Genomic DNA, 19,370 nt, shown 5'->3' with positions numbered 1-19,370 from the left:
ATATATACATATACGTTTATACATACGTTTATACTTATATACATACATACATACATACATACATATATGCGTATATACGTATATGATTCGTAATACGGTAAAAAAAACAAGCATTGACTGTTGTTATTTAAACGATGGTGCATCGAGGTATAGGATGAATAGATGGAGGGATGAATGGATGGGATGGATGGATGGATGGATGGGAAGTAAAGAAAGTATAGTACATATAGTATATAGTAATGGGAACGAAACAATTTTTTTTTTATTTACATGTTATTACATTGTTTTTTTTCGAACATATTAAAAACTAAAGCTATTAGCTCACAATCGACGAGCTCACAATGTCCATTAAAGATGTCGCTATCGCGTATTGTGTCTTCGAACGTGATGTTGGAGAATCGCGTATACTTGATATCGACGAGTCGGACTAATCGTTCGATCGTTACATCCATCAAACTCAAATATACGTTGTAACGACGTTTCGGTCATTGTACGACGAAGAATCGAGATGATGTAGCATCGTTCAGCGTGCAAACGCTGGCGGTTAGTGATTCAACGCTCATAAAATTGTCCTTGTATATTCGTTTCGCAGCACCTTATAAATATTCTATCGCTGCTAGTAAAGATTTTTCCACGTTTCGAGAGACAGCAACAATTCATGTTCGCGATGATCTCCTAGGACGATCTTCACGTTCGATGGACCAGCGTTGATTTCAATTTCCAAATACTTGTAGCCCGTAGCCGTCAAATCGTAATTTATGTCTTCTCAGTAAATGCACCGCGCGATGCTTCATGCTGTGTACGTAATGTTAAAAAAAACGTTTCTTTTGTGTATAGAACGTTGAAACTTACATGTTACTGCAGTCTTTCTTCGTTTCATATGATGCGTTGCTGTCTTTAGCAAAGACATTTTTAACTGTACATACAAGCGGATATCGCAAGACTGATTACATTCGCGTAAATTGCGATGTAAAACTTCTTGAATCGAAGAGGTAATCTTCCCCTCTTTCTAAGAATTGCGAATGTGTCGCAATACATTTTATCGTGTTTTTTCTACGTATTTTCTTTATTTGCGAGTTTATCAATGTTTATTCTTTGTGATTTATATTTCGATGGCGTTGATGATGATGAGCACGTTGGCGACTTTGATGCTTTTTCCTCAGGACATTCCCAATATCTCGCCTTTTCCTTCATTAGCGGTGGACTTGGCGACAAAGGATCCTTTTCGCTCAATCAATTTTCGATGTATATATTCTTTTCTCGGTCTATGTCTTAACACTCGTAACTGAAGCTTACGAATGAAAAAAATCTTATACACTACCTATATATATATTGCATATATACTATCAGATCGAACATGTCGCGACGCGTTTAATAGAAGCGTCGATATTTCGTATACATACATACATACATACATATAAATACGTTTATACGTATACATTCATACATACATACATACATATACGTTCATATATATACATTGATATTTATACATACGTTTATATATACATACATACATATTTATATATGTATTATAAAGGAAGGGAAAAAAGAAATATGTAATACGTAACATACGTTAACATATGTAAATATAATAAACGTTAACATATTTAAAAAAAAATTTTTTTTGCAACCACCAGTTATATATTTTCAATATATTTGTAACGCGTAATTCTTAACATGTTGTCCACATCGCATAGTATTAGCAACATCCAGATTAGTTAAAAATTCCATGTCTTCGTAAATTGCATCCAAGATCTCGATGTACATACGTTTTCACTCGTTATCCAAAAGCAAGTTTCACAGCACGTTCGTTTCTTGTATCCCTTAACGTACACGATAGCATCATGTTCAAATACAGATGTCGTGATCAGGCGTTCCGTCTCGTTGTACGGAACTATCCCATCCTCCCATCGCAATCCAATAAGCACTCAGCCAGGAAACGCAAGATCTGTCGGATCTTGTCAAAAATTTCCATGACACGGGACTCGTAAAAATGTAATGTAAGAACAGTCTCCTGTTTCAACACTGCTACTTCCTTCACGATAAATTTCTTATTAACGATGAATCCTTGCAGATCCATGAATGTTGGCACGAGCATGCTGCCGGCGATTGCGACGTATCGTAGATTTTATACCGTGTCGTAAGTGCACTTAGGTGATTTTACGCACAACATTGGATCAATGGATTATACTGAACCACGCGATCATGTATGATGAGATAAAGTTGTTGTATTTGGCATGTTCTTCTTACATTCAAAGTCTAATTACACGTCCACGGTATCAACCGATTCTGTCGAGAACAATCGATGATCAGGCCATAACGTAAAAAGGTTGTAAAGGTGAGACTCGGCTCGAGATATTCATCTGTAATAGCCCTTGCAAAAACGCGCATACAAATTGTACAGAATTGCACATCTTTATCAAAATCCAAATTCAAGTCATCGTACGGATAACATTCCGAATTCGGATATAGTTTGAATTGGTTAAATTGCAGTCGTCGAATTGATTTATCCTCGGACATGACATTTTTTCCTGACCTGTTTGCATAGCGAAAATGACGTAGGCGCAGTTTCTTGAACCGAGTGGCCGTCTTGATGGCCCACGAATGCTTGATTGTGCTCTGCAAGAGCGGAAACTCGTCCAGATCATACGAGTGAAAAGCCATGCTCGTCCGCTTTCCAAAGCGCGCAATATCGACATCTTATTTATCGCGCTCAATAACGCGTGCGGCACTCACCACTGTACTTTGAATAATTCGAGTATTGGCTTTGTCGCCGGATCTTCCATCAGAAAATTATTATCGTTGCGCGCTCGTATTAAAATCAATTCGTAACTATTGATCACCACGCGTTTGTAATCTTCGCAAAATCCCAGCAGTACGTACAGCGATACAAAGAAATTAAAGTATCCGGCCGAAATAGTATGTGCATCCCAGCCGGCATTCCAGGATCACGCTTAGTAGCATAACAAGGAGGGTTCTAACTCATGGGACTAGAGGGGGGCACGGGGCGTGGAGGGGAAGGCGCGGGGGGTACTGGTTGGCGCGGTGGGTACTGGTAGGCGCGGGGAAGGAGGAGGAAGGCGCGGGAAGTCCCCGGCGCTATCGGTATTTATAATGATGCCACCATGTTGTGTATCATGTATCATTGGGACCTCTATACCCCGCCGCCGCCGCCGCCGCTCCCGCCGCCGCCGTCGCCGCTCCCGCCGCCGCCGCGTTCATCCCAAAATGCGTTATGGGCCGTTGCCGCTGCAGCCCCCGCGTCCACCCCAAAATGCGCCGCGGTACTATAACACGAACACGATGTTTTGTCTAGATGACACATCATTGATGTATTCTCACAGTTCTTTCTTTCAAGGTCAGAAGCGATAAAGATATTTATCTAAGAAGAACCGTGAGATCGATGATACGTCACGATGCATTAAGAGAGAAGCACCGATAATGATATTTTTTCCTAAGAAGAGATCGGTGTCACTACTGCGACCCAATAGGGATGGTAGATAAAGGGAGACAAAGAAGTCACAAATGGAATATATAATGGGTCATAAGCGCACGACACCTCAGTTGGCGCCTTTAAAGATTACCGAATCGCAATAAGTATAATGCGAAAAGTATGGTTGATCGTGCAGACGTTGAGGATAGTTGGTGTGAATGCAGACAAGTTATTTGAAGCAATGGAAATAGAATTTGGACGATGTAGAAGTCGAGAATATCAGAAACGTTGATGACATGGATGTAGAATTCGAGAATATCGAAAACGCGAATATTAGAGACAAAGTGTTCGAAGTCCTTGATGAAATGGAAGTAGACTTTGAGAATATAATGGACCAAGTCATTTGACGAAGAAATGCTATCCGACGATAGTGCTAGTGATATGAGCGAGTATGAAATCGATCGCATAGAAAAATTTGTGCAGCCTTCGTCCGAAATGAAAACAATGAATGAACGCTAACAGTACTAAGCACTGTATGATCTACAATTATTATACAACGGGTGGTGCTTTAACTGTATGCACAACATGCATGATTCGTATAGCTGATATTAACGATGTAGGAATGTATCACGTCAGGGAGCATGAGACTGGTTCTTTCGATAGGCTAAACGGCAAATCGTGCACGAATTGCAGAGGACCTTTGTACAGTATATTCTCGTGCAGCATGTGCCCACTCTGCACACATTAAAAAAAGAATTATTGTGAACAGTATTGGAAAATATGTGGGAAGACTATAATGTAGATGATGTGCTGGTAGACATGTTTTGCGGTAATCCGCAAAAAAGAGACACAGATGTGCGAATATCACCGATGCAATTCCTACGCGATCGAGAATTAGATATATGTGATGAGAAACATGGAATAGTTATTAAAGAGCCCGTTTCTGACTGTCTTTACTCGCGAGACAGAAAGTGTACCCACGGTTACGAGACAAATATTACGAGGACGATGAGTATGAAAAGAGACATTGGTGGAATATGGTAGAAATGTCAATGTAATAAAGGACGATTATTATTGAGCGAAGAAAATCGCAGATAAGGGCCAAGGTTGGTGCAGATGCAGATTCCCGCGGGTAATGAAAAATGCATCGAACTGTAGATTATTGACAATATATGGATAGAGTTTCGTGATCGTGACCTTGCATTAAAATAGTTTTTCAATAGATGTGGCGAACAATGCTTTGAGTGCGAACAGTGTTTCGAACTTTCGCAAACAAACATAATGAAAAGGTATTAGAATATTATGATATTCTAAGTATGTCACGATGTTGCAACGTGTGTAAATAAGTCACGTGCAAGTGCTCTGTGGAAGAGTACGACATAATCTAAAAACTGTGAAAAGACATGGAAAATCATGAGCGAATAGAACGCGAATTGTTGGAGCAATGCGGTCAGATCGCTACTCTAGTGGAGTGTTTCGCGTCGGCTGCAACGATGCGACGAGTGCATCGAGCAGCTCGAAGAACTTTGTCGTGCCAAGTGTCCGCGCCTCACCGTTGGACACAAACACGCGGTGGCGAGGATCGCGCGACTCACGCGTGCAAAGTCGCAATTGGACCGACGTTTCATGCACATTGGTAGCGAGTGATGAGTACGCGAGTAGCAACGAATGATCTCTCTTGTCTGGCGAGAAATCGACGCCGCGTTCGAGAGTCATGTATTGACAGGTACGGTGATAAACTCTAATCATATCGAGCCGCGGCGGTTTTTAGAAGACGCTGGAAATGTAGCTCTAGAGCGAGTGCGAGACGCTATAGAAAAACACGGTAGTGTAAAAGTGAACACCGCGTTCAACGGTGAGTTCGCGACGAAGGATAAACGTGCTAATAAGAAGGTAGTTACAAAGTACAGCGAGATATATCGATATACCGATTTGCGTGTGATACGAGCACGTCATCGAGCCTATCCTAGCATCGCTCGAAGAGTTCCAGGAACGCGACAGCGGGTGGGCATTGTCACGTATATTGAATTTGACTATCAATGTGAACAAATTAAATCCCCCGTGCGAGGGATGTCACATCAAAGTGCCACGAGAAATAGCGACGAAACGAGCGATAATCAGTGTTGGTACGACGGACAATGCGTGCTTCGCGTGGTCGCCGCTCTATACCCAGCTGAAAAATATACGGAACGGGAATCGTCCACATTATACGACAGTATTGAATCTCACAAACGTTGCGTTTCCAATGACTTTAAAAGACATTTCTAAATTTGAACGGTTAAACGCGATGTCGATCAACGTGTACGACATCGAAAATAAACAAGTCCTTCTTCTGCGGCTCACCGATAACAAGAAAAAGAAGCTCGTCAATCTCCTGTATCTACAAGATTCACACAACGACAACCTTGGCCATTTTGCGGATCAAGAACCTGTCGCGTCTCGTGAGATCGCAAATTATCAAGAAAAGGAACAAGAAGTTTTTTTGCGATCGATAAGTATAATAAGAAAAGTCAATAATAAAAACAGTAAAATAAAAAAAAACAGTAAAAAAGAAATAGAGAAAAATGATTTCTCTATTATAAAATGATTCTCTTATCATTACAGGTGTCTCTATTACTTAAGTTCGTGCGAAAAATTGCAACTGCACGAAATGGAATTGCACTGCAAGAAGATCAACTGCGCCATCCGACTGCCGAGCGAGGACAACAAGTGACTCGAATTTGGCAACCGGAAACGAATGCCATTCATCATCTACAGCGGCATGAAGCGTTTAACATTAGGCTATTACGTATGCGCGTACACGTATGCACGACACATTATCGTACTTCCGTCGCGATGAAGACTGTATAACGCGCAACTCAACGATTTGGCATATCGCGTGAAAAATATCGTATCCGCCAACATACCCATGGAAACGTTGTCTAAACAGCAATGGGAAGTATACTGTAGCGCAACGCGTTGTCACATCTGCGAGAAACTGTTCGCGCCGGACGATACGCGAGTCCATGATCACTGTCATCTCATCGATAGATACCGCGGTCCAGCGCATTCAAATTATAACTTAAATTATAAAAATTGGTTCTATATTCCGATAGTATTTCACAATATATCAGGCTATGATGCCCATTTTATAATTAAGAAAATTGCTACTGTATACGGTGGACATGTAGATGTAACTACCGATAACGAAGGAAAAATATATTTCATTTATAATACTAAACATGTCGATAGCACCAAAGACAAAAATGAAAAGAATTTTCAGAAAAATGGTGTAAAATTAAAATTCATTGATTCTTTCAAATTTCTAAATGCAAACCTCGATAAATTGGCATCGTATCTTGACAAAGATAAATTAAAAATTGTACGTTCCGAATTTTGCTCAGCGCGGAGAATTTCAATCTTCTCACACGAAAACGTACGAGTACATTGACTGCGTCGAAAAATTGCAGGACACGCGCTTACCATCGCGAATTATTTTTCAGTTCATTGATAGGCGATACCGTATCCGAGAGCGATTTCGATCACGCCGTGAACGTATGGCAGCGATTCTCCATCTGAACGCTCGGCGAGTACAATGATTTGTACTTGAAAATTATCTTGTTATTAATCGACATTTTCGAAAATTTCCGCAATAGTTGCATCGCGAGTTATTGTCTCGATCCCGCGCATTATTATACATTATCAGCTTTCACGTGGGACGCCATGCTGAAACATACGCATGTAAGATTCGAATTGCTCACCGACATTGATATGATCATGTTTATCGAGCGCGATATACGCGGCGGTCTCAGTCAATGTTCCAGCAGATACGCACAGGCTAATAACAAGTATATGCATTCATTCGATCCATCGAAACCATTGTCGTATTTGATGTATTACGATGTGAATAATTTATACGGATGAGCGATGTCAACCTTTGCCATACGCCGAATTTCAATGGATCGAAGACGCTGTGAACTTTGATGTAAGCGCGATCGCTCCGGATTCATCCACCGATTATATTCTCGAGGTCGATCTCGAGTATCCGCAGCATCTACACGATCGACACACTGACCTTTCTACCCAACGCGCGATAAACCGCCCGGCAAGCGCAAAGATAAACTTTTAGCGACGTACGATGAACAGCGTTATGTCATCCACTATCGCAACCTGCAGCAATGTACTCGTCACAATCTTCTAACAAAGATCCATCGGATGCTCAATCTCCATTACATTGAACTCAATACACAATTTAGAACGCGCGTAAAAAATTCGATTTAAAAAAAAATTTGTTTAAACTAATGAACAACACGGTATTCGGTAACACCATGGAGAATGTACGCAATCATTGTAAAATTAATAACAAAATGGAACGGTATGGCGTGGAAGCAATGATCGCGAAATCGAATTTTCACAGCTGCAGCCTCTTTGCGGGAAATTTAATCGCCGTCGAAATGCGCAAACTCGAGGTAAAGTTCAACAAGCTGATTTACGTGAGTATGTGCATACTCGACAGTCGAAAGTCTGCTTGTACGAATTTCACCACGAGTACATGTCATCGATGTATCGTGATAAATGCAAGATCATGTACACCGACACGGACAGTCTCATTTATCATATAGAATGCGACGATGTTTACAAGAATATGAAACGCGATATCGCTAGATTCGATAGGAGCGACTATCCGGCAAACAACGTGTACAGTATGCCTCTCGCGAACAAAAAACCCGGCCTGATGAAGGATGAAAATAATGGTGCGATAATGACCGAATTTGTTGGACTGAGAGCGAAGATGTACGTGGTGAGAGTGGATGGCAAGAAGGACACTAAAAAGGTGAAAGGTGTAAAGAATAATGTCGTAGTGCGAACAATAACGTTCGATTATTACACACGGTGTTTGAAGAGATCGAAATGACTCGCCATTAATCGTGTGTACGATCTAAATTACACGAGGTGTACACGATATCCGAATCGAAAATCGCTCTGAGTCCATACGATGACAAATGATACGCTGTACCGGACTCAACGGAGACGTTACCGTGAGGGCATTGGCCGATACCTTTGTATAATATTAAGTGTACAACTTTGCTTCCGCCGTTTTCCTATAGATGGCTTTAGCGGTAAGTGGTGATCGAAATAAATAGATCATAGACGTGATACAATAAACTTGGGCATCTGTCAACATAACCCCATAGAAACATTAGTCGATTTGTGTCTGCATCATAAAGTCTTGATTGAAAATGTCAGTTTACGAGCCAAATTCTCATCATTTGCGGGAGGTTTTAATTTTTTGCTTCAATATGAAGAAATCTACGTCTGTGGCTCATCGAATGCTCTCAAATACTTATGGTGAGGCCGCTATTAGTGAAAGAACGTGTCGTGAGTGGTTTCAACGCTTCAAGAACGTGATTTTGACGTCCAAGGTCATGCTCTGTATTTGGTGGGACCAGCTCGGCGTAGTATATTATGAACTGTTAAAACCGACTGAAACAATCACAGGCAATCGGTATCGAACGCAATTGATGCGTTTGAGCCGAGCATTGAAAGACAAACGGCCGCAATACAACGAGAAACACGATAAAGTGATTTTGCAGCATGATGATGATGCTCGACCCCATGTTGCGAAAGTGGTCAAGACATACTTGGAAATGTTGAAATGGGAAGTCCTACCCCACCCGCCGTATTCTCCAGACATTGCTCCCTCTGACTATCATTTGTTTCGATCAATGGTACACGGCCTGGCTGACCAGCACTTCCATCTTATGAAGAAATAAAGAATTGGATTGATTCGTGGATAGTCTCAAAAGATGATCAGTTTTTTTCGACGCGGGATTCGTACGCTACCCGAAAGATGGGAGAAAGTAGTGGCCAGCGATGGACAATATTTTGAATCATAAAAGTATAACCAGTTTTTTACAATAAAGCCTCGAATTTCGGAAAAAAAACGGCAGAAGCAAAGTTGTACACCTAATAATATATGTTATTATTATGTATTACTTATTGTAATTTACACTTTTTTCACATTTATACAAGTATTATTAACATGTTTTTATGTAATAGCATTTATTATTATAATAGTATTACGATTATTACACTTTCATATAATACATATCGCATGTTTTTAACATTTATATACTACTAATATTTCAATTTTATATTTTATGTGTCCCATATTTTTTTATCATATGCATATTATGCATATTACTATTATGTACTACTATTATTTTAATTTACACATAATGTATGTTTTTTTACATTTATATAAGTATTATTATTATATTTTATGTAGAACCATTTATTATATATTACTATTATTTTTCATTTCATGTATCGTACATTTATATCTTTATATTCAAAAACGAAGATGGAAAGGATAATAAAAAAGATACGTTTATATATTTATATTGATATATTTTTATATATAGAAATAAAAATACACGAATCAAAATTTTATCAAATGACATTGTTTTTGTGTATCCATGAATTGTGCGATCCATCGAATCCCAGCCATTTGACGTACACCTTATCTCCTTTCCTGCGCAGTACTTTCTCCATGAGATACACGTCCGGATGAGTAGCGCGATGCAACTCATGCTCGTAAAACGCTTCAGCGACGGATTTTCCGCGATAATCCTCCAGTAGATAGGTTACGGGATTGGTATCCCGCTGTATCTTAACGATTGTAAACACTTCGGTAGTCCAATTTGATGTGTAACCCTTCTCAAAAATCGTCTTGTATTTGCTCACGCGTACCAAATCGCCCACTTTAAATTTTGACAGATCAGCAATCTTTATCGCACTGTATACCGTGTCCAAGAGTCTTTCGGCGATCGCGGGAGTTACGTCAGCAGGTCGCATGCCGATAGTCCGATGCTTACGCGCGTTGTAATCTGACACGAGATGCGGTAGCTCGTCGATCCACTTGTAATAGCCGTTGAGTGTAAACATCTTTCACATGTTGTTTTTGAGCGTACGATTGAACCGCTCGACTACTGATGCTTTCAACGTCGAATACATGAAATAGTGATTAACGTCATGTTTTTTCAAAATTTTTCAAAATTTTCGCACATCGACGTTGTAAAATTCCTTCCCCATATCCGTTTGTAAATTTTTCGGACATCTTCCACTCGCACGAATTATCTCAGATGCGCGATAACATTAACCGTCTCGCTTCTGCCCTTGTTCTTGAGTACGACCAATACTGCCCTCGCGTACTTGCTCAACACATCGATGATGGTGAATATGTAGCCTCTGTTGAAGCCTGAGTACAGACGCATCTCGACGATATCAGTTTGCCACAGATCGTCGTATCCTCGAACTATGACGCGCCTTCGGGGAAAATTTCTTTTCGTCGGAGTATGCAATTCCTCGACGAGTTGACGTCTCTCGGAGCTAATTTTTTTCTTTTCGCTGAATTTCTTTTTCATGATTCAACGCGTAATACACAGAGCAAAAAAATTTTTTTTTTCTCACTGACATCACTCGACTGACTCGTTTCGTCTATACGCGATTTAATTTATAATAAGATCAGCTTCGCGAAGTTCCTCGATGATCTACAATATCTCGTTGTCGTGAGCGTTGTTGCCCACTCGGTGCGAAGCGTCAAGCAATCGCAGACGATCCACCGGTTTGTTGGGATCATCTCAATGCACGTAATCAATCGCGTTGTTCAATATCATGAGGTAATCCCTTTCCAGATTTCTTCTTCTGTTTCTTGGGTGTGATCGCCATTAACGGCGCGATTACATTATTTGTACTTGTATCCCTTATTGCTCAATAATCGGCCCTGCGATTGCTTGTGTTTGTGCGCATTCGTCGCCAGCAGCATGCTCTTGTACTTATCGTCTTCCGTGTAAAGGAGATCCTCGGGAATTCTCTTGGAAATCAACTCGTAAAAACCAGGTGTATCGACCAGGTGTACCGTACACCATCGATAATTATGTTGTTCGCATCATAAACATCGAAACGTTTATTGCCAAACATCAATCCATCCTTGTGTAGGTAAACACCATATATATAATCTACATCGCTCTTCTGTTTATCTCACGTTCTCCTCAGGACAGTCTCAACGTACTTTTGACCCAGAGGACCCAAGCCAGCTCGTAATGCATATCGACCTTCCGATGTTTACAACCGATTTTGAACCTTCGTCGCTAGCGAGTCTTCCGTCGTTCCGAAAACATTGTCCAACCACTCTATCGATACGATTTTGCTACGCGGTGTGGAGGTTATCGGCTATACGATCGTGCAATCGATCACCGAATTTACGCGGGATCGCGAAACGCTGGAACATCTCGCTTGCTTTCTCTCCCTCCTCCTCCTCCTTCTCCTCCTTTCACGCTTGGAGGCAGATGCTGCATTATCGTTGCGCGACTGTCTCTTTATCGCGCGCACGGGACTGTGCATCAACATTCTGCTGCAGAGGTTTGATAATAGGTTTAAAATGCCTGTCCAATACCATGTCTTCCTCGACTCTATCGGTCTTTAGAGCGCGATGTTTCTTGCGGATCGACTCGCTCGTCTCCTCAATCTCCCTCGCAATTTTTTTCACGCGCGCGCACATCAGCCATGTTCGTCTCTGACGAAGTATCGACAACGATTACAGTCATGTTACAGTATCGCGAATTCGTTAAATCTCTTTCTGTATCTCCCGTCTTTAAGCGCACTGTCTTTGTCTATCACTAAAAATCCATATTTTTTTTGCCAATAGTCGCGACACAACAAACAAAATTCATCATACGACATGTCGATATTCACATGATCGTTGTAAACGTGTTCAAGTTGATACAATCCTGTTTAAACAGGATCAACAGGTTCGTGTTGTCGCGGATCAGATGTTTAGGTATTCTCGCGTACGTCTGACAGAGATAGAAGTAGTCAACGTTCGCATGATGGCCCATCGAAAAGTATTCTCTCACCGCATCTTGCTTGTCGCATGCTACGTCATCAAAAATAAAAATAGAATTTTTCCGAGGGCGCTTCGGTGAAACGACATCGCTGTTAGAAAACGTAAAGTAGCCGATTTCATCGATAGACTTAAATAAATTTTCGAGATATCGATATTTTGGCTGTTGCAGCGATTTCGAGCAGACGTATTCTCGAAACGTGCGCCGTTTGGACTCTCGAGCAAGCTTATGAAAACATTGGTTTTACCACAATTCGACGGGCCGTAAATGATCGCGCGTATAGTACTCGGCAGCATTTCGCTGTGCTTGCGCTTTTCCACGCTGCCTTCCATCATTCGCGATTTCGCGTCACAATTTGTGACGTGTATCGTTAGTGGTTGCAGCACGAATTTCATGCTCACACTAAAGACTGTGAGTTCTCGAATGACTATTTAAAGGTGCGCGAATCCAATCGCGTAGCAAAATGTATCTCGCGCTGTGTCATCCTTCCGATATTCGAAACTTGAGTGTCGAGCAACTGCAATATATACCAAAGTCATACTCTTACGCATGTATGGCGACTACATCGAACACGTCTGCTTCAGACAAGCTTCCGGAACACGAGAAGGCAGATTCGGAGGTTCGAACCTATCGTCACTGCGACGAGCACTACAATCAATCGTGGCAGCGGGCGCACATCGTCGGCCCTGCACCGAAGATAAAATACTGTAACGAATGTCAGCGTCGCGCAGCGGTCTGCTGAATCGAGCGATAAACGCGCTTCCTTTCGAGTTACATATTCCGGGCTACCAGTTTTGCGGCTCGGGCACTCGGCTTACGAAGCGACTAGCCAGAGATGACGAGGGCATAAATCCGCTGGACACGGCGTGCCGAGAACACGACATTGTGTATTCTCAGAGCAACGATCTCACCGATAGACACGCGGACAAGGTATTCGCCGATAAAGTACGCTAGGATGCGTCGTCGCGAGAGATTCAGCACTGAGCGAGAGAGCAGCCGCAGCTGCCATCTGGGCAGCGATGAAAGCCAAGATCAAGAACGGCATAGGCATGAAACCGAAGAAGAAGATGACGACGAAAAAACGGATACTTCCAGCGAAACGAGGTGGTGCATTACCGTATCTGCCAATGTTAGGCGCGCTAGGATCCTTGATTGGCGGAGTGGCCAGCGTGGCAAAAGCGGTAAATGAAGCAAAGCTGCGTGACGGTTCGAAGAGCCGCAACGTCATGATCGCGCGATGGAGCAGGGTCGCGGACTGTATCTCGGCCCGTACAAACATGGACAGGGTGTAGCTGCAAAGAAAAAAAAAACGTCGAAAAGACGATAAAAATGCCGACTGGCGTAACTACCAATGTGCAATTGAACGAGCTCGCGAGACATATGCGCGTACCATACTTTAGAGGCATTTTCATGCGTAACACGTGACCAACGAGCGGCGCGCACCGAAACGAAATTTCGATATCGTGAATCTGGACAATGCAACAAGGCATGATATTCAATGGGTAACGTACGTGGAGAGGAACAACCGCGTCATGTATTTTGACAGTTTCGGTAATTTTCGACCGCCCAAGGAACTGGTGCGATATGTCGGGAACGATGCTATGATGATAGAGTACAATCGCACGTCTTATCAGATGTACGATCAGAGCTTCTGTGGACAGATGTGTTTGCGGTTTCTACAAATTGTAGACGCACGTGAATTTAAAAAACTCGACGAGATGCTGTGAAATCTTAGTATTAGTCGAACGCTTTTTCCGTCATGTCGTTGATTCTTACGCTGAGCGGGAAAAGCACCGATCTCGCGGCTTTCCCATAGATTAAATGAGTGATGGAGATTACGAGCTCGGTCTGACGATTTTTGAGACTTATCACTCGATACCAAATGTGAATGAACAATAAATTTTATTTCGCCAGAAAGACGATGCGGAAATTACAATTCCCGAAGATTCATATGAAGTGCGAGACATAAATGAATTTTTGAAACACGCTATTTTATGGAAACATCCACACCGCGACGCGCTTGAAACCGTTGACGTAGTGCATGATGACAACAACAACAATAATAACAATGATACCGATGACGAACAATGAAGGTAGAGAATACCTGATTACGCTCCACGCAAACTACACGATGAGATGCGAGATTAGATGTGCATACAGAAACATTGGCAAGCCCAACAGCATTGGATCGTTGCTGGGATTCTCATCGAAGCGTGCGGCCGCGAAGATGGCACGAATCGGACGTGTCGATCAACATAATGAATGTAAACGTTATCAGCGTGTAACGTGACCGCGGGCGTGTACAGCAACGGCAAAAACGCGCACACGATACACGAATTTTCGCCGAGCGTGCCTTCAGGATATGAGATATCGGAGAGATTGGCGCAGATCGTTTACTTGCCGATCATCGCACGGAGCATTACGGATCTAACGATACGCATCGTCGATTAGAACGAATGATTGCTCGATTTTCGAGGAGAAGAGATCATCGTTAGATTGCACATACGACGGGAATAGTGATAACGTGAGCGTGAGATACTCGTGCTGAACGGAATGAAGCGTACGCAGAAAGATAACACATTTTTTACAGAGCCAGTGACGATAACACTCGCACATCCAACTGCATCAGAAGAAGAAGAACAAGAAGAAGAAGCTCAGCGTGTCAAATTACATTTTTAAAATCTTTGGGATTCGCGGTGCGCAACATTTGAGATGACTGATATCCTAACATTAAAGACGAGACAATTTTCGATCGCATCGTCAAGATTAAGACTCACACGGACAGTTCGCCAACACAACGTTCGGGTACAGCGATGAAATAAGAAAACCCACACAGCAACAGGATCTGTACACACTACTGCCGTACGAAAGCTTTCTGTACGTCGAAGGAAAACTGACGAAGAATAAAGTGATCCAGAGTGCTCACATGACATTGGCAAATAATTGCGTAGCATTCATATTCGATGAGATTCGATATGAACTCGGTGTGGAGATTGATCGTAACAGAAACGTGGGCATAACTAGCATACTCAAAAATTATGTAACAGTGTCATCCGACAGAAGTGTGATTCTGCGAAATGTCGGCTGAGATGCGCAGATTACTGCGGCCGAATATTTTAATTTCTGTGTACCGCTCTATTGCTGGGATTTTGCGAAGACGTGATGATCTTCACTCGTCACGAATTGATTTTAATACGAGCGCGCAACGACAATTGTCTGACAGGAAATCCGGCGACAGAATCAACGCTCGAATTATTTAAAGTACAATGGCGAATGCCGCACGTGTTATTGAGCGAGATAAATAAACTGTCGATGCTACGCGCTTTGGAAAGCAAACGATATCTGAGCATGGCTTCTCGTTCTGTACGAGTTTCCGCTCTTGCAGAGCACAAAACATTCGTGGGCCATCAAGAGGCTACTCAGCTCGAGAAGCCGCGCTACGTCATTTTCGCTATGCAAATAGGTCGAAAAAACGTCATGTCTGAAGATATAAGTCGTTTCGATGATTGCAAATTAACCAATGCGAAACTCTACCTGAATTCGGAATATTATCCGTATGATGACTTGAATCTGGATTTTGATAAAAACAGATGTGTGATTCTGTACGACTTGTACGCGCGTTTCTGCAAGGGCTACTACGGATACGAGTGTCTCGAGCCGAGTCTCATCTTTACGACTTTTTTACGTAATGGCCCGTTCGTAATCATCGATTGCTCTCGACAGAACGAATCGATCAAGATTGGCACCGTGGACGTACAATCAGACTTTGAATGTAAGGAGAACGTGCCCGCAAATACAACAGCCTGTCATCATACACGATCGCGTGGTTCAGTATAATCCGTTGTGCGCAAAATCACCTAAGCGCACTCCCAACTTCCACTTCGCATTCGACCGCAATCGATCGCAATCTCCTCAACAACATGCTCGTGTCAACGTTCGTGAATATGCAAGGATTCATGTGACATCAAAGTAGTCAATTTTTTGTTTAACGATAATCATCAATGTATACAATTCACCATTAAAAATTTCACAATAGTTGTCAAAATAGTTGATACACAAAGATATATATATATTGGGATACAAATTAGTTCAGTCCGTTCAAAAATACATTTATTTTAAAACAAAATGAATGAACAGATCAATTACTGTCCATCCCTGCCTACTACTTTTTCCCATCTCAAGATGGGAGAAAGTAGTGGCCAGCGATGAATACGTTCATACATATTGTACATATATGTTCATACATATGCATTCATATATACATACATTCATATAACATACATATATATTAGGTGTACAACTTTGCTTCCGCCGTTTTTTTCCGATATTCGAGGCTTTATTGTAAAAAACTAGTTATACATTTATGATTCAAAAAGTATTGTCCATCGCTGGCCACTACTTTCTCCCATCTTTCGGGTAGCGTATGAATCCCGCGTCGATAAAACTGGTCATCTTTTGAGGCTATTCACGAATCGATCCAATTTTTTACTTCTTCATAAGACCGGAAGTGCTGACCGGTCAGCCAGGCCGTGTGCCATTGATCGAAACAAATGATAGTCAGAGGGAGCAACGTCTGGAGAATACGGCGGGTGAGGTAGGACTTCCCATTTCAACATTTCCAAGTATATCTTGACCACTTTCACAATATGGGGTCGAGCATTGTCATGCTGCAAAATCACTTTATCGTGTCTCGTTGTATTGCGGCCGTTTGTCTTTCAATACTCGGCTCAAACACATCAATTGCGTTCGATACCGATCGCCTGTGATAGTTTCAGTCGGTTTTAACAGTTCATAATATACTACGCCGAGCTGGTCCCACCAAATACAGAGCATGACCTTCGACGTCAAAATCACGTTCTTGAAGCGTTGAAACCACTCACGACACGTTCTAATAGCGGCCTCACCATAAGTATTTGAGAGCATTCGATGAGCCTCAGCCGCAGATTTCTTCATATTGAAGCAAAAAATTCCTCCCGCAAATGACGAGAATTTGGCTCGTAAACTGACATTTTCAATCGAGAATAACTTCATGATGCAGACACAAATCGACTAATGTTTCTATGGGTTTATGTTGACAGATGCCCAAGTTTTTTGTATGACGCCTATGATCTATTTATTTCGACCACTACTTATCGCTAAAGCCATCTATAGGAAAACGGCGGAAGCAAAGTTGTACAGCTAATAGATGCTGCGGATATTCGAGATCGACCTCGAGAATATAACCGGTGGATGAATCCGGAGCGATCGCGTTCACATCGAAGTTCGCATTGTCTTCGATCCATTGAAATTCGGCATATTGCAAAGGTTGACACATCCGTACGAATTATTCACATCGTAGTACATCAAGTACGACGACGGTTTCGATAGATCGAACGAACGTATGTACTTGTTATTAGCCTGTGCGTATCTGCTGGCACATTGACTGAGACCGCCGCGTATACCGCGCTCGATGAACATGATCATATCAATGTCGGTAAGCAACTCGAATCTTATATGTGTATGTTTCAGCATGGCATCCCACGTGAAACCTGGTAATGTATAATAATGCGCGGGATCGAGACAGTAACTCGCGATGTAACTATTGCGGAAATTTTCGAAAATGTCGGCTAATAACAAGACATCAGTTTTCAAATACAAATCACTGTACTCGCCGAGCGTTCGGATAGAGAATCGCTGCCATACGTTCACAGCATGAGTGTAATCGCTCTCGGATACCGTATCGCCTGTCAATGAACTGAAAATTGGATACGATATTTTTCACAATGTGCCAAATCGTTGAGTTGTTGCGCGAACCAGATTATACAGCCTTCATCGCGACGGAAGTAATACGACGATAATGTGTCGTCATACGTAATAGCCTATGCTAAACGCTTCATGTCGCTGATATGCGTATACGACGACGCATTTTTTTTGTCGAATTCTGTCTTACGTAGGACTCATTCCAGGTCGGCGTAGAAGTAGACGATGAACGGTACTTGTTCCCGGTTGCTGTAGTTGTCAAATTCGAGCTACTTGTCGTCCTCGGCAGTCGAATAGCGCAGTCGTTGATCTTCTGGCAGTCCACTTCGTGCAATTGCAATTTTTCGCACGAACTGAAATAATAGAGACACCTGTAAATAATAGAGAAATCACTTTTCATTATTTCTTTTTTTACTGTTTTTTTTTTATTGGCTTTTCTTATTATACTTACCGATCGCAGAAAAATTTCTTGTTTTTTTTCCCACTAATCTGCGAGCTCATGAGACGCGATAGACTTTTTACACACGCAAAGTGGCCAAGGTTATCGTTGTGTGAATCTTGTAGATACAGAAGAATGACGTGCGTCTCCTTCTTGTTATCGGTGAACCGCAGAGGAACGACTTGTTTATTCTCAATGCCGTACACCGGTTGATCGACATCGATTCAACCGTTCGAATTTAGAAATGTCTTTTAAAGTCATTGGAAACTCATTGTTTGTGAGATTCAATACTGTCGTATAATGCGGATAAGACGATTCCCGCTTCGTATACTTTTCAGTTGGGTACAGAGCGGTGACCACTGACCACGCGAAGTATGCATTGTCCGTCGTATCAACACTGATTATCGCTCATTTCGTCGCTATTTCTCGTGACACTTCGATGTGACATCCCGCGCGTAGGGGATTTAGTTTGTTCACATTGATAGTCAAATTCAATATATGTGATAATGCCCACCCGCTGTCGCAGTTCCTGGAACTCTTCGAGCGATGCTAGGATAGGTTCGATGACGTGCTGCTCGTACCACGCGCAAATCGGTGTATCGGTATATCTCGCTTCTTTGTAACTATGCTCTTATTAGCACGTTTATCCTTCGTCGCGAACTCATCTTTGAACGCGGTGTTCACTTTTACATTACCGTGTCTTTCTACAGCGTCTCGCACTCGTTCTAGAGCATTTTCAGCGTCTTTTAAAAACCGTCGCGGCTCGATGTGATTAAAGTTTATCACCGTATCTGTCAATATATGACTCTCGAATGCGGCTCGATCTTTCGCCAGACAAGAGATCGTTCGTTGCTACTCGCGTACTCGCCAC

The 19,370-nt window shown here is 42.1% G+C and overlaps 1 protein-coding gene across 1 annotated transcript; it reads left to right on the top strand.

The window, feature by feature from the left end:
* Window positions 1-15,483: 15,483 nt before the first annotated feature.
* On the top strand, window positions 15,484-16,158 carry LOC108690803. Its single transcript, XM_018198294.1, has one exon. The coding sequence runs from the start codon at window positions 15,484-15,486 to the stop codon at window positions 16,156-16,158; it is 675 nt and encodes a 224-aa protein (XP_018053783.1).
* The last annotated feature ends 3,212 nt before the right edge of the window (window positions 16,159-19,370 follow it).

Source organism: Atta colombica, unplaced genomic scaffold (genome assembly GCF_001594045.1).
Source record: "Atta colombica isolate Treedump-2 unplaced genomic scaffold, Acol1.0 scaffold36, whole genome shotgun sequence".
Taxonomy (NCBI): Eukaryota; Metazoa; Arthropoda; class Insecta; order Hymenoptera; family Formicidae; genus Atta; species Atta colombica.
This window is presented reverse-complemented; position numbering and strand designations above follow the sequence as displayed.